The sequence below is a fragment of the Lepus europaeus genome, chromosome 9 (genome assembly GCF_033115175.1).
Source record: "Lepus europaeus isolate LE1 chromosome 9, mLepTim1.pri, whole genome shotgun sequence".
NCBI lineage: Eukaryota > Metazoa > Chordata > Mammalia > Lagomorpha > Leporidae > Lepus > Lepus europaeus.
Window position 1 is genome coordinate 106,261,011 of NC_084835.1, and position 16,712 is coordinate 106,277,722.

At 40.9% G+C, this 16,712-nt stretch overlaps 1 protein-coding gene across 2 annotated transcripts in view; it reads left to right on the top strand.

Moving 5' to 3' along the window:
* Nucleotides 1-16,712, top strand: part of MALT1 (MALT1 paracaspase) — a 66,209-nt gene that overhangs the window by 12,279 nt on the left and 37,218 nt on the right. For both annotated transcript variants that reach the window (XM_062201735.1, XM_062201736.1), the window contains exons 3-5: nt 10,188-10,309; nt 13,597-13,756; nt 16,084-16,262. In XM_062201735.1, the coding sequence (XP_062057719.1) occupies nt 10,188-10,309; nt 13,597-13,756; nt 16,084-16,262 (461 nt within the window). The remainder of the gene's footprint in view (nt 1-10,187; nt 10,310-13,596; nt 13,757-16,083; nt 16,263-16,712) is intronic.

The window sequence follows — 16,712 nt, forward strand, 5'->3', positions numbered from 1 at the left end:
TTGAGTCAGCTTTCCAGGACACACATGGATCAGAAAACAAAATTAGATCTGGTGGAAAGGGAAAAAGGAGGCAACAGATGCTGGGGATGTAACCAGAAAGTCTCATACACATGAAAAAGACCTTTGTGAGTGAGAAAAATGAGATTCTCAAGTCACCCCCTGCTTTAAAGGCCTAGTGCAGGTGGTAAAATGGGCTCCTATAAGTGCCTCCTTTGTGCTGTGCACTATGGTGGATGCTTGGCTCTTATTTCCTCTACCAAGAAGTCTGGGGTAGGAATAACTGCCTACTAATGCAGGACCCCCTCCCCCTGATATGACTGTTATCAGTCATCAGTCAACTTCCTAAGTTGTTCATTTTTATATTCCCAGTGCCTTGAATAACCCAGGAGTTGTAATGATTGAAATTTAACAGTCTAGGACATTTAAGTTAGCTACTGAGTTCTCACACTTTATAGAATATCAGGGGCTCTGAAAAACTTAAACCTCCATGGGAAGTAAGCATAGTTTTCTAAAAGATTTATTTATTTGAAAGGCAGATTTACAGAGAGAGAGGGATCTTCTATCCATTGATTTACTCCCCAAATAACCACAGTAGCTAGGGCTGGACCAGGATGAAGCCAGGAGCCAGGAACTCCCATCTGGGTCTCCCACATGGGTGGCAGGGGCCCAAGTACCTGGACCATCTTCTGCTGGTTTCCGAGGCACTTGAGCAGGGAGCTGGATTGGAAGTGGAGCAGCTGGGACTTGAACCTGTGCTCATATGAGATGTTAGCATTGCAGGCAGTGACTCAGCCTACTATATCACAACACTGGCCCCCGTAAATGTAACTTTTCAATAATTTTCAATTTTCTTTTTCAATAATTACAGTAATGAAACACTTTGACTGTTAGTTGCTAAGTCTGTAAAATTAGTGTAAATAATCCTCTACTGACAATGTCAGAGCTTCACATCTTTGAGGTTTTGTAGGCTGAATGCTGGGGGCTGAGACTAGTGCTCCCAGTTTTCAGTTTCCCTTGAGTGAAATTGAGGCAGGTAATTTATTTATGTATAATGACTTGCCTGGACTTCTGAAACAGTGTTTTATATTTTGGTCTTTGAATAAACATCAGTCATCTTCCCTTGAAGAAACCACTCATGTTCTTTCTGCTTTTCTCCAAATAGTAAGAGTAGCACCTTCCTGTTAGTGCACAGTGCACAGGTCTGATGTTTGACCTGCAGGCCTTTTCAAGATGATTCCATGGACTCTTTTTGCTTTGAGGGGAGAACAGAAAAAGGCAAGCTGTTCCTGTGTTATCACGTCCACACTGTTCCACATATTCACACTGTGAAGTTTTGTGTCAGGTTGGCCATACTCATATAGTGTCTATTATTACTTGAATGTTGATTATTGATTTAAGAGGAAATATTTTGAAATCCAGTGAAGTTCAGTAATGTAAGAGAGAAGTAGGTAGTTTATTGCTAGCTTACTGTCTGTATCTAATATGGATAACCTTAACATTGTTTAGATATTAGAATAAAGCATAAAAATTTTAGGGAATAATTTTTAATACTTGAATAAAACTATTTAGGATAAAAACTTATGTAATCACATTAAACATGTAAGCACTGATAGAATAAATTTCTGATTTTGCTCATTCATTCAAGAAACATTTACTGTATTCTAATATCTTTGCTCTTCCAGGCATTATGCTAAGTCCTGGGAATTCAAAGATGAATAAATAATAGTTTCTAACTGTTGAAAGGTCATAGTAGAGGAGACAAACATGCAAATGATCACATCCAGAACAATTATAAAAATAAATATTTATGTAAAGTAAGTTTATCTGATTGCTAGTTTCTCCTTTTCAGCATATTCTTGAACTTTTATGAAAATACAAAATATAAGTATTCTAATGTTTTCTCTCTTTTATAGTAATACCATTTCATAGGGGGACATTAGTTCATATTCTACAGAACGTTCAATCATTTTCTGGTCTAGTTGGGGTTAGTAACTTGTTGAGCCTCTGAACAGATCTTTCAGGCCTAGATGCAGGGATGAGGGGGAACTTTAGATTTACTAAAGGAGACAGTATAGTATCATTTTGTTGTTTGTGGAGCAGTAGCCAGAGATGACTGTGGTGGGGAGCTTCTCCTTTTGAAAATGTGACCCATTTTTCTTTATGTATTTATTTGGTAGCCAGAAGCATAGCATTTCCCCATCTCTATCCAGAATAATTCCTATAATTAGGAGCCAGCTTCTGTGGTCTCTCTAAGATAAGTATAAACTCACCCTGAAATCCCTGAAGTTCTTGGTGCGGTGTGCTTCCTGGGCTTTAGCAAGCAACACACCTTCTGAAGCATCCCCAGTGGGAGGAGGTTTCCCCTCACTGGGCTTTTCCACACATTGTGAGCTAGTCTGTAGTCTGGCCTTGCTGGAACTATGTGTTTAAGAAATTCCTTCTAGTTTTCTTGTGTGGATGGTGTTCATCCCCCTTTTTCATTACTGATAAACTGTTGTTGTATTTTTATTTCTTTGGTCATTTCAGTGGGAATTTGAGAAGAGATCTTAAAGCAAAGTGCCAAAATTGTTTTGAACCAGAGGTCTGTAATGATCTTTTTAAGACCCTTTTCTTTTCTTTAAGCTTAAAGGTTTTAAACACCCTCATCCCAAAGCTACCAACATTGACAACGAGATATAAAGATATATATATATATATATATGTGTGTGTATATATATATATATATATATATCTTTTTTTTTTTTTTTTTTTTTGAAAGAGGGACAGAGATCTCCCATCCTCTGGTTCACTCCCCAATTGCCCACAACAAACCAGGACTGGGTCAGGCCAGAATCAGAGCCAGGAACTCAGACCATGGAGGTCTCCCACCCAAGTACTTGAACTATTACCTGTGCTTCCCAGGGTGTACAGTAGCACGAAGCTGGATCAGAAGCCTAACAGGGACCTGAACCCAGGTACTCTGATCCGGGATGCCAAACACCCACCCCTTAACTCCATTTTCCCGTGAACATTTGAAGTACCTTCATGTTTATTCCAGGATGCTGTGGGCAGGCACATAGGCACTTGACAGTGATACTTAGAAAATTTCAGAATAACCGTAAAGAAGAGATTTAGATGGGAGCTGGTGAAAAAAAAAAAAAAAAAGGTTGTGGTCCATGGCCTCTGGAAGTAGATGCACGTTAATATATGCAATAGAACCGTTTGTAAATGGCATCAACATTTAAGTGCATCATGAAAGATAGTAATTATTTAAAGGGAACCTGTGATGAATCTTTCTGTCAAGTCAAGAATCATCCTAGTTTTATCTTTTTTATCATTCCAATAGGGTTTTACGTTTTGTTTTATTGCTTAGTGTCATGTATGATTTAGATGAGTGTGTGTGCACGTGTGTGTGTGCTGAAGGCGCAATCCTCATTTCCATCGTACCCAGTCAGATCTCCCAGGCTTACAGGAAATCAAGTAACCCCTATGATTTCTTTGCAGATGTTATCTGAGAATATGCTTGTTTACCAGGAAGCTGTGCGTTCACCATTTAAAATAGAACTTTGATTTGTATGCCTGAGTACAGCCTACAGAGCTCTGTGCCAGCTTCTCTCCTTATCTTTGTTCAGCACCTTCTGACTAGTTAGGGCGCTACATGAGGGTGGTTAAGGGTTGGCCATGCTTCCCTGTCACACCAGCTGGGTGGGAGGAAGGAAATATGTGTGGTTAAAACACGGGAGGTATCGCAACTTCTTTTCTTTACTACTCACCAGGGGCTGTTTCCAAATCACATTTTGCCTTTCAATTCTCCGTCTTTGAAGCAATGAGTAATGTGTGTGCGTGTGCGTATGCGTGTATGTGTGTGTGTGTGTTTTCCTTCCTTGCTTACTGAAGACTAGACTACTCTGAATTTGAATATACAATTAAAGTCACTTAGTCTGTGTCCCACACAAAGGAAGGATACATTTTAGAACATCCTGACCTCACGGTCTACTTCCATAAAATCATTCATTCTTTTGTAAGACACCATAAGGAGAACGCCTTTTCTGTTTGCATCATTTGTGTCCCTTGTCTCTCTGTGTAATGGCAGAGAAGAGTTGCCGTGGTGAATTTATGAGCAGTGTCAGGGTGCAAGATTGTTTTCCACCTGCTGCTCCTTTCTAAGGCTCACTGTGGCAGAGGATGAGGTTACCATGGGAAACACACACGTACCTTAGAGATGTAGATCTCACCACAATCAAGTGAATCACACACATTTTCTGGTTTCCCAGTGCATATAAAAGTTATGATTATCCCATGCAGTATTCTATTAAGTGTGCAGTAGCCTTGTATCTTTTTTTTAATATCAACCTTTAAGTCTTATTATTTTAAAAATATTCATTTATTTATTTGAAACTCAGAGTTATGCAGAAAGAGAAGGAGAGGCAGAGAGAAAGAGATCTTCCATCTGCTGGTTCACTCCCCAGTTGGCCGCAACGGCAGTGTAATGGCAGCCTGCAGTGCCGGCATCCCATATGGGTGCTGGTTCAAATCCCAGCTGCTCCACTTCCGATCCAGCTCTCTTCTATGGCCTGGGAAAACAGTGGAAGATGGCCCAAGTCCTTGGGCCCCTACACCCGCGTGGGAGACCCAGAAGCTGCTCCTGGCTCCTGGCCTTGGATCAGTGCAGCTCTGATGTTGCGGCCATCTGGGGAGTGAACCAGCGGCTGGAAGACCTCTCTCTCTCTCTCTCTCTCTTTCTCTCTCTCTCTCTCTCTCTGCCTCTCTGTGTAACTCTGACTTTCAAATAAATAAATAAATCTTAAAAAAAAAAAAAAAAAACTATGGCAAACCCTGCTTCCAGAAATTCCTACAACCCTCCTTCCTATCTCTTAGGTAATAAATTTGCATTTGAGATGTGTCAAGCTGAAGATTTACATCTAAAATGCTACAACAAGGTCCAAGTAATGTTCTGGCTCTCCTCCTATAGATATCATGCAGGCTTTCTTTAATACTCAAGCACAGGAAGCATAAAAGTTACTCTGTGGGACTGGCATTGAGGTGCAGCTGGTTAAGTTGCCAATTGCGACACTGGCATCCCATAATGGAGAGTTGCATTATATTTAAAAAAAAAAAACCCTACCTTAATTTTAAATTGCTTTAAATTTTAAATTGCTTTAAATTTTGAATTGCTTTAAAAAATAATCATCTGAGCACTGGGAAGTGGCACCCATAGACTTGCTAGATAGCAGGTTGCCATATACCTTCAGTTTTTTAATATGGGTTATCTAAATTACAATAAAGTGAACCCTAGTAAAGCGAGGTAGACCTGTCCATTAAGAATCATGAGGATAGCAAAAGTACAAGTTTTTTGTTTTGTTTTGGTTTGTTTTGTTTTTGCTTTAAGATTTATTTAGTTATTTGAAAGGCAGAGTTAGAAGCAGAGGCAGAGAGAGGGAGAAGTCTTCCATCTGCTGGTTCACTCCCCAAATGGCCACAATGACCAGAGCTGGGCCAATCCGAAGCCAGGAGCCAGTAGCTTCTTCCAGCTCTCCCATGCGGTTACAGGGACCCAAGGACTTGGGCCATCTTCCACTGCTTTACCAGGCCATAGCAGAGAACTAGATCAGAAGTAGAGCAGGGCTAGCACTGTGGCGTAGTGAGCAAAGCCTCCGCCTGCGGCACTGGAATTCCATATGGGCACTGGTTCTAGACCAGCTGCTCCTCTTCCTTGCTCCTGGCTTTGGATCAGCTCAGCTCTGGCCATAGCAACCATCTGGGGAATGAACCAACAGATGGAAGACTTCTCTCTTTGCCTCTCCCTCTCTCTATCTGTAACTCTGCTTCTCAAATAAATAAATAAAATCTTTAAAAAAAAAAAAAAAGAGCAGCCAGGACTCTAACTGGCGCCCGTGTGGGATGCCAGGGTCTGCAGGCAGTGGTTTACCCGCTGTGCCACAGTGCCAGCCCCCATAGCACAAAGTTTTAAAGCCAAGAAAACCTGAGCTTGCATCCTAGTTTTGTCATTTCACGATGGAAAACACAGACTCAGGTTAACTATTTTACCTAAGGTAATTGGAGTGACCTGCAAGTCACTTAATTTTCGTTATGATGTAGATCTAATTAATTCTACTTTGAATATTAGAGATAAACATGCTTGCTGCATGTAAAACAGTCAGTAAATTGATGCTATGATAGTTATTTTTTAACTTAGCATTTTATTTATTTTTTTTTGAGATACCATATTTTAAGCTTGTGTTACAGCCAAAGGCTTAATGGTTCTACTAAATAAAGGGTTCAACAAATGAAAAGTAAAAAGACCATCATCTAGCAAGAAAATAGGTAGCAGCTATAAACTGTAACAGTAATCAAATGAGAAGATGCTCAACTTCACTTACAATAAATTTTTAAATTGTCACAAAATCATTAAAACTATAGCAGTTTATAATTCCTATCATCAGTTTGTTCGACAGATTTAAAACCAAGCTTGACAAAACACTGTGTTTGCAGCAAAACTCACATGGGCACTTATTTTTTGTGTGGGGAGGGTTTTTTGTTTGTTTTCTTAACTTTAGTTCCCATGGATAAGGAAGAACATGTGGTAGTTGTCTTTCTGTGTCTGGCTTATTTCATTAATTATTATACACATTAATTCAACTACATGTTGAACACCCACTGTATTACCATATGCGGGCACTGTTCTAGGCATTAGGTGAACTGGTAGTTAGGACAGACAAATTCCTGGATTTCCGGAGCTTCCATTTTAGTAGATAAGACAGACAGTAAGAAATCAGAATTTCAGAGAATGATTTTTGTAATGAAGGACACAAAAAGGGATAAAGGTGCTGGAGAACTGTGAGTGGAAGAGTGCCTAACCTGGAGATGCTTCCCAGAGAAGCTGGTGGCATTTTAATGAGTCCAGTAACGAGAAAAGAAGAAGCCTGCCATGAAACAGTTGGGCCAGCAGAGGACTTAAGTGGAATGGCAGAAGAAAGTGTAGCTTATGAGAGGCAGGAGGACCTGTGCAGCTGGAACTCAGGGCAAAGAGGAGAACACAGTGGACAAGGAGAGGTCAGCTCACCAAGGGCCTTGCAGGCCAGGTAAATGTTGGGATTTCATTCCAGCTCAGCAGGAAAGTTTGAGAGGATTTTCATCACAAGAATGATATGAATTAATTTGTTCTTTGGTTTTCTTTTTAAAGACTTATTTATTTGAAAGGCAGAGATAGATCTTCTATCCATTGGTTCACTCCCCAAATGGCTACAACAGCCTGGGTTGGGCCAGGCCAAAGCCAGGAACCAAGAACAACTTCTCTGTTTCCCATGTGGGTGCAGGGGCTCAAACACTTGGGCTGCCATCTGCTGCTTTCCCAGGCACATAGCAGGGAGCTGGATGAAAAGTGGAGCAGCCAGCACTTGAACTGGCACTGCCACCATATGGGAGCCAGCACTGGAGGTGGAGGCTTAACTTTCTATGCCACAGCACTGGCCCTGGTTTGTTTTGGTTTTAAGATTGATTTATTTATTTGAAAGGCAAAGTTAGAAGGAGAGACACAGGGAGGTCTTCCATCTGCTTGTTCACTCCCCAGATGGCCATGATGGGTAGGATTGGGCCAGGCTGAAGCCAGGAGCTTCATCTGGAGCTCCTGTGTGGGTGCAGGGGCCCGAGTACCTGGGCCATCCTCTGCTGGTTCCCCAGGCTCTTAACGGGGGAGCTGGATCAGAAGTGGAGCAGCCAGGACTCAAACTGGTACCCCTATGGGATGCTGGCATTGCAGACAGTGGCTTAACCTGCTGCACCACAATGCCAGCCCTAATTAATTTTGTATTGAAAAGATGGAGCTGCCGGTTGGAAGCAAGGAAATCAGTGAGCAGGCCCTAAAAGTAGTGTGCTCTGGAGCTTTTGGTAGCTTGGATTGAAACTGAAGATGGTGACATGTGGGAAAGCTTAATGGACAGGTTCTGTGATAAACTCCATGTGAAGAAAGAGGAAGTGGGCAGGAGACATTCAGGGATGGCTGTGAAGTTCTGTCGTGAGGAACCGACACGGCGGCAGTCAGCCGGCCTTCCCTGTGATGGAAGCCTGTGAGGGCTGGACTGGCAGAGGAGTCGACTTTGTGTCAGGAGAGATGAGGGCCAAGGTAAGTTGGACATCACTCTAAGGCCTAAGTGAAAGCCAATTTGGCCAAAACTCCTAGCTCTTTAGGTACATACTTGTTTCACCTTGTCATTAGTGTACTTGTTTTTCTTTTATTACACCTAAACTTAGAAAGTCAGAATCTTTGTATCTTAAAGTTGTGATCCAAGGCTCTCCTGGCTGATGAGTGGTACACTTGGAGATGTGAACATGCAGTGCTATGAATTTGTTGGCTTCAGCTGTGCTTCTCACTCCATTTCTATCACAGAATTCATAAAAACTCTGAACTCAATCCATCTTGAGCTGTCTTGGCCTCAGCACAAAGGATTAATGAACATGAAAACAATTCTCTTTTGAGAAGCTCTATATTTACTAAAGATTTTGTAGGGTTTCTCTAGACCCTCAAATATGCTAAATATGTGCCAAATAGTTACTCATTTTGAATATTGGCTTTATTTGGTATCTTTCTTGTAGGGATTTCACATACATATTTTGCCCTACATTCTTTTTTTCCAAGAAAACTTAGTACCTTTGATCTATTAAGATTATTGAATTATTTACCCTGTTCTTCGATTCATCTTGTTTTGGTCTTTTGGGTCAGTGGGTTGTAGAGGAAAAAGACACTGTTATGAGGTCACGTTCAAGATAGATGAGGAAAGAAAATAAAAATGGGTCCAGAAGTTTTAATGATCTTTTCTTCTTTCCTGAAAGCCAGCTAACCCAGTTTTGTGAATGATACACTTTGGTAAATGTAAAATGCATTAATTTGGTGTTTTTTTCTGTTAATGTCAGTTATCTATTGCTATATAATAAATTGCCCCAAGGCCATAGCTCAAAACAACCACTTTTTATCTCATGCAGGTTCTGAGGATAGGAAACCAGGAGTAGCTTAGCTGGATAGTTCCAACTAAAGGTCTCATGGCCACTGCATGGCCATCTGAAAGTCTGACTGGGGTCGGGAAATCTGCTTCTGAGATGGCTCACCCCACGGCTGCCGTCAGGAAGCCTTACTTGCTCACTGACTGTTGGCAGGAGGCCTGCGTTTCCTTCTTTACCACTCAGGCCCCTCTGCAGGGCTGCCTGGTGTCCTCATGACATGGCAGTGTGCTTTCCCAGGGTGAATGAGTGGAGGGAGTGGACGTTCTTCTGTTGATTCTAGAATTTTTTTCCAGGTTCCTAGTCATTCCTTAAATGAGAAATGTTTGTATCACAAGTATTAAATTCATATCCTGCTGCTCTGTTTCTGTGCCTTTCTGCTTCAAAAATCATCATTTCAATGCTAAGTCATATAATCTTTTAAAGACACTTTCAGTGGCATTGCATTGGTCTGTTCCATACTATTGTAACAAAATACCACAAACTGGCTAATTTATAAAGAAAAAGTTTAAAATCCAAGATCAGGGTGTGTTCACATGGTGCAAGGCAGAACGGCAAACAGGGACGAATGTTGTGTCCTTACTTGGCAAAAGAGAGAGCAAAACCATTCCCACAGGCCCTTTTTATAGCAGTGTTAATTCATAACCTAAACATCTCCATTAGACCCTGCCTCCAAACTGTTTAATTGGGGATTGAGTTTCCAGTGCATGAACCTGGGGAGTCATATTGAGAGCATAGCAAGTGTCTAAACTAACACAGTATCAATAGTGCACTTCATTTAAGTGCTGTCCGTGGAAGCATTTATGACCACGTACGTGCAAGAGCTGGCACTGAGAGCTACGTTATGTGCACTGCTTGGTGGGTATTTATTATAAGGTGCATTCTGCTTTCAAAACTGAATTATTAGAACACAGAAAAAAATGTTTCTAAGAATTGAAGAAATAGGCAACTAATTTTCTTCCCCAATCAAGGGGAAATACAGTAGATCAAAATCTTCTGCAGGTAAGTTTCTTTCCTCCTGGTTTTACACAGTCTGCAACTCAAAAACTTATAATCAGATAGGGAGGGAGAAGTGAGTGGGTGATTTATGATAAAGATAAATATACAGGTTGTAGGTTATTTCCAAAATATTTCTGTTTTTGTCCTCAGATATATAAACAAGGAGAGTACCTCTTTTGTAGCTTTATTTACTTAGCTTTTTTTTGTTTTTAAAGGAATAAAGATCACTGTAAACCCAGAATCAAAGGCAGTCTTGGCTGGACAGTTTGTGAAACTGTGTTGCCGGGCAACTGGACATCCTTTTGTACAATATCAATGGTTCAAAATGAATAAAGAGGTAATTTTTAATGTCTTTTAATGTCTGTTTAAGAAGAGAGAATGACTCAAGATGAATAGTATCAGATCAGGATAAGAACATATAACTTCTATGTTATTTTTTAAAGATGTGTGATTTCTAAAGTAAACTTTTTATATATAATGAAAAAAGAATGATAGAAAATTAATAAGCATTATTGTCATAAGTGTGGCTTTAGGAAGTTGGTCAAAGTCAGATAGCATTGTTAGGTTATTACTGGAACATTCAGTAATCATTTTTATGACAAAACAGTTCTGAAATTGTTTTAGTAAAGAAGTCTTAAGCAATAATCAATTCCTGACTCTAAAAATTGTGGAAAGTAGGAATTACATAGGCAACAATGTTACCAAGCAGGAAGTTTCACCAGTACTTTTTTTTTTTTTTTTTTTTTGACAGGCAGAGTGGGCAGTGAGAGAGAGAGAGACAGAGAGAAGGGTTTTCCTTTGCCGTTGGTTCACCCTCCAATGGCCGCCGTGCAGCACGCTGATCCGATGGCAGGAGCCAGGTGCTTCTCCTGGTCTCCCATGCGGGTGCAGGGCCCAAGCAGTTGGACCATCCTCCACTGCACTCCCGGGCCACAGCAGAGAGCTGGCCTGGAAGGGGGGCAACCGGGACAGAATCCGGCACCCCGACTGGGACTAGAACCTGGTGTGCTGGCGCCGGAAGGCGGAGGATTAGCCTATTGAGCTGCGGCGCCGGCCAAGTACTTTCTAACATATCTATATACCTAAACATACCTATCTACCTAAAGTTTTTAATTAAAAATTTCTCAAGACTATATGGAATGCTATGGCAATATTTAGGAATTATGTATAACTGTATGACATCAAAAGATTTAGGCCATTCTTAATTGAAATTCAGATTTGCAGTGTGGGACAAGTGATTTTAGGGGCCGGTGCTGTGGTGTAGCAGGTAAAACTGCCACCTGTAGCTCAGGCATATCATATGGGTGCCAGTTGGAGTCCCAGCTGCTCCACTTCTGATCCAGCTCACTACTAATGCACCTGGGAAAGCCCAAGTTGGGCCTCTGCACGCATGTGGGAGACCTGAGAGAAGCTCCTGGCTCCTTGCTTCGATTAGAGCAACTCTGGCCATTGTGACCATTTGGGGAGTGAACCAGCAGACAGAACATCTCTCTCTGTCCCTCTCTGTAACTCTACCTTTCAAATAAGTAAATAAGTCTTTAAAAAAAAAAAAGAAAAGAAAAGAAAAAGTACATATTAGAATTCTCTTTTCTTGAAAGCTCTTTGAGCCACCCTGCCACTGGGGCTTCTCACTGGTCTAGCTGCCCCATGTATGCTCCAATTTTGTGGACTTTTCCACTTCATTCCTCCCCACTTGCCCTTCCCTCCCTGATGGTGCATTGAAACTGCATGTTTTATTCTATAACTAGTAATTCAGTTTCCTTCCAAATGTGATGCTAAGTCTTTGTTTGCAAATCTGAAACTGATTTGATATGCCATCCAAGATTCTGATGTTTCTGAGATTGTGATCTCTCCTTTAATCACCTTATGCTTTAGCAGGAATTTGTGGTTTTATACGAGTTTTTGTTTCCATTCCTGAATCACAGGTAAGGTAGAACAGCTGTGGAATATGGTGGAAAGATTGAATGGAGGCTTTGATGCCAGGTAGTTCTACGTTAGGCCCTGATTGCCATTGTCTATGAATTCCTATCATGGCGGGTGTCAGAATTAAATGGCCAGGATGTTTATATGCCTTGGCTTGTAAGAGATGGTTGCCAAGATATTCTTAGCTTATTTTATCTATCGCAGAGTTGTTTTTATTTTAATAATGAAAGGAAGAAATAATGAGAAAATCCTCTACAGATAGTAAGTGTATAATTTATAAAATTCATCCAAATTGGAGAAAACCATCAAGGTAAGGGATGAGGAAACATCTTTGATTTGAACAATTGTGATGGATTTTAAAACTTTTCTAACAAGTTGAGTTTTGTTAGTGTTTTATCAAACTGCTGTTACGTACATGGATCTGTCTTCCAATAGACCAGTGTTTGTTGAGCATCTGTTTTGTGCCAGGCTGTTCTCAACTACTGTGAAGCAGTAGAACACAGGCTTCTTGCCTTCAAGGACTCCCTCCAAAGCAGGGAAAGACAGCAGTGAGCAGAGTCATTTCTGTGAGCTAAGAGCTGAGGAAAATAAACAGGGTGCTGATATAAAGTGAGAAGCCACTAGGGTTTTTTAAGTAAGAGAAGAGACATGGTAGGATTTGTTTTTAAAAATACAGACTTGCTCGAAAGGAAACTGAGAACAGGAAGAGGAGCACTGGGTAATTCAGCTTGTATTGTAGAGATACCAGAGTTAGCCAGACTGATAGAGTAGATGCAAAATGTGAGGCCGAGGGAAGAGAAATCCAGGGTGACCCCTAGATTTTTCACTTGAGCCTCAGGGATGTGTTATGCATTGAAGTGTTGGAGACTGAAAAAGAATAGATTGAGGGAGAAAAATTAGGAGTTTGGCTTTAGAGATGTTAAGTTTGAAATGCCTGTTACAGGGCTGTGGGTTAAGCTGCCACTTGCAATTCTGGAATCCCACGTCAGAGCACCAGTTCAAGTCCCAGCCGCTCCACTTCCACTCCAGCTTCCTTCTAATGTGCTTGGGAAGGCAGTGAATGACGGGTCCCTGTCACCCATGTGGAAGATCTTGATAGAGTTCCTGGCTCCTGGCTTTGTTCTGGCCCATCTCCAACTGTTGCCATTTGGGGAGTGAACTAATGAATGGAAGATTCTCTCTCTGTCTTTCTCTCTCATTATGCGTTTGAAATAAAGTATATCTTTCAAATTATAAAGAAAAGAAAAAGGAACTGCCTGTTAACACATCCAGACATGTTGTCTAGACAGCTTGGCTCTCTGTTAAGACAACATGGAGATAAAGATACTGAAAAGGATATGCCAGAGTTGGAAAGAAAACCAAGGGGGGGTGGTATCGGAGTCTCAAATGCAAAGTGTTTTGAGAAGAAAGGGGTGACTGGCTTCTTAATATTGCCAAGAGGAACTCTTGGGTCAAGGTTTATTTATTTATTTATTTATTTATTTGGTATATTTAGGATAGAAGGTACTAGAGTATGTTTCTGAGAGGGATACAGTAAAAGGGAAAAAGAGTTGCTGAAGCAGAGAGAGAAAGTGCTTGGAGCAAGCACTCCAATATGGATTGCCAGTGTCCCAGGTGGCGATTTAACTGGTGCACCAAATACCCATAAGATGTGTTACTGATGAGTCATTCACTTACATTTTCTTACTGATTGTTTTACAGATTCCATACGGAAATGCCTCAGAACTTATTTTTAACACAGTGCAGGTAAAAGATGCAGGCTTTTATGTCTGTCGCGTTAATAATAATTTCACCTTTGAATTCAGCCGGTGGTCACAGCTGGATGTTTGTGACATCGCAGAAGTAACAGAAAGCTCTCAGAGTAAGTGATAGAAGAATTAAAGATTGGGATGGGGACCACCTCATTTTAACTGTTTGCTTTAAAAAATTCTAGATTATCAAAAACAGTACCAAAAGCTCACATAATACTTTGTCCACTATATTGTCACCACTTGTTAAGATTTGATCCCACGTGCACATAAATCCTTTAGGGGACATAGACTCTTCTCAGTCTGCTGCCTGCTGCTGACCTTGTCAGACTTTGCCTTCTTTCATGCTGCTGCTTGACATTGCATAAATTGATAACCTCTCAGGGCTGACGTTGTGGCATAGCTGGTTTAGCTGCGCACTGTGGCTCTGGCATCCTAAATGGGCACTGGTTCAAGTCCCTGCTGCTTCACTTCTTTGTGTGTTTTTTTGTTTGTTTGTTTGGCCAAAGTGGTTTTATTGACTCTTTTTTTTTTCCAAAGAACTCTTTTATTTAAGGAATACAAACTTCATGCATTTCATAAGTACAACTTTAGGAATATAGTGATTCTTCCCACCATACCTGCCCTCCCACCCACACTCCCACCCTTCCTCCTCCTCCCTCTCCTATTCCCAGTCTCATTCTCCACTAAGATCCATTGTCAGTTAACTTTATACACTGATGACCAACTCTGTACAAAGTAAAGAGTTCAACAATTTGCACACACACACACACACACAAAACTGATCAACAGTCAAGACAGGCTGTTCAAAATCATTGCATCTTGAAGTTAATTTCACTTCTTTCTTTTTTTTTTTTTTTTTTTTGAGAAAATTAACTTTAAGGAAGTCCTCAAGAATGATACATCCTTTGCAAGCACTTAGACATAACTATAAGTTAGGAGACATAAGAATATCCTCCATTTAATATGTTAAAAGAAAGAAAGTCCTTGAGAACAAGTTTTATCACTAATTAAGGAAGCACCTAAGAAAACAAGCAGTGGGGTTGGACACTTAGGCATAACTAAAACTTATGAGACATAAAAATATCCTGCACTTAATATACTAAAACAAAATAAATCTTTGAGAACAGATTTTAGTGTTAACTCTCATAATACAACTCTTTGAGGACAAAGATCCTGCATGGGAAGTTAGTGCACAATGACTGCTGTTGTTAATTTAACAAGTAACACTCCGATGTATGACATCAGTGATCACCCAAGGCTCTTGACATGAGCTGCCATGGCTATGGAAGCCTTTTGAATCCACAAACTCCTTCAGTATTTAGACAAGGCCATAAGCAAACTGGAAGTTCTCTCTTCCCTTCAGAGAAAAGTACACCCTTCTTTGATGACCACTTCTTTCCACTGAGGTCTCACCCACAAAAGTCCTTCATGTAGGACAGTTTTTGCCACAGTGTCTTGGTTTTCCATGCCTGAAATGCTCTTGTGGGCTTTTCAGCTAGACCAGAATGCCTTAAAGGCTGATTATGGCTGCTCCACTTCTGATCCAGCTCCCTGCTAATTCACCTGGGAAAGCAGGAGAAGATAGTCCAGTTAGCTGGGCTCTCGCACCTGCCCAGGGAGACTCAGATGAAACTCTCTAGGCTCCTGGCTTTGGCCTGGCCCAACCTGGGCTGTTGTAGCCATTTGGGGAGTGAATCAATGGATGTGAGGTGTCTCTCTATTTCTCTCTCTCTCTCTCTCTCTCTCTCTCTCTCTCTCTTTTTCTCTCTCCCTCTCTCTATTTCTCTCTTTCTCTCTCTCTCTCTCTCTGTCTCTCCTCTTACTCTGCCTTTCAAATAAATAAAATATTTTAAAAAATTGAAAAGCTGTATGTCTTCAAAGAGTTTAAAGAGTAATAAATGAATGCATAATAAATGGTTTCTGATACCTAGCTTGGGAAGATATACTAGTGAGAACCCAGTCATGTATTCCGCACTAATAGCAGAATTCCTTATTTCAGTAAGGCAGAAAACAGATGTAGGGCTTTCTTCACTGAATGTGAACATCAGTGAATGTGAAGGTGTTAACTAAATTGTTTTCCCCTTCCAAAAAAGATTTTAAAGGCAAAGTTATTTGGAAGACACTGGCACTGTATTCCTTTCTTTAATTCACTATGCATATTAGCACTTTGAAAACTGAGAAATCCTGCATAAAGGAATGTGCTTAACCTTATTGAACACAGAATTTTCTAAACTTACTTGTCTATAACGTCCTCTTAGCCATAGAACATCTGATTATTTCTGAGAGCGACCACTTCATGAAATGTAGTTTGGGAGATATTAGAAGATTGTAAAAAATGAAAGGTGGACTTGAACACATCTGGTTTTTAGTATGGGAAAACAATTTGTTTTTACATTTAACCTGGAGATTTATTTTTAGTTTTTTCTTTCAATTTAAGGAAGTGTGGATGGCGTCTCTGAGTCCAAGTTGCAAATCTGTGTTGAGCCAAGGTCCCAAAAGCTGCTGCCGGGCAGCACGTTGATTCTGCAGTGTGTTGCTGTGGGAAGCCCTATTCCTCAATACCAGTGGTTCAAAAATGAGTCGCCATTAACACATGAGACAAAAAAGCTCTACATGGTAGGAAGTTGACTTTTGAGGTATTTGGAGGGGAGAGGGGCTGGGAAATGTATAAAACAAATGATATAGTTGAATTTGAAGTGAATGTTAAAACTGATGGGGCCAGCATTGTGGCACAGTGGGTTAAGCCACCACCTGTGATGCTGGCATCCCCTATGGGCACCGTTCGTGTTCCCTCTGCTCCACTTCGAATCCTGCTCTCTACTGATGTTCCTGGGAAAGCAGCAGGAGATGGCTCAAGTACTTAGGCTCCTGCCACCCGTGTTGGGAGAGCTGGATGAAGTTCTGACTCCTGACTCCTGACTCCAGCCTAGCCCAGCCCTGGCCATTGTGGCCATTTGAGAAGTGAGCCAGTAGAAAGAAGATCAGTTTCTTTCTCTCCCCCTCTCTATAACTCTTTCAAAAAAATCTTAAAAAAAAAAAACCTGATATGCATTGGAATGTGTTAAT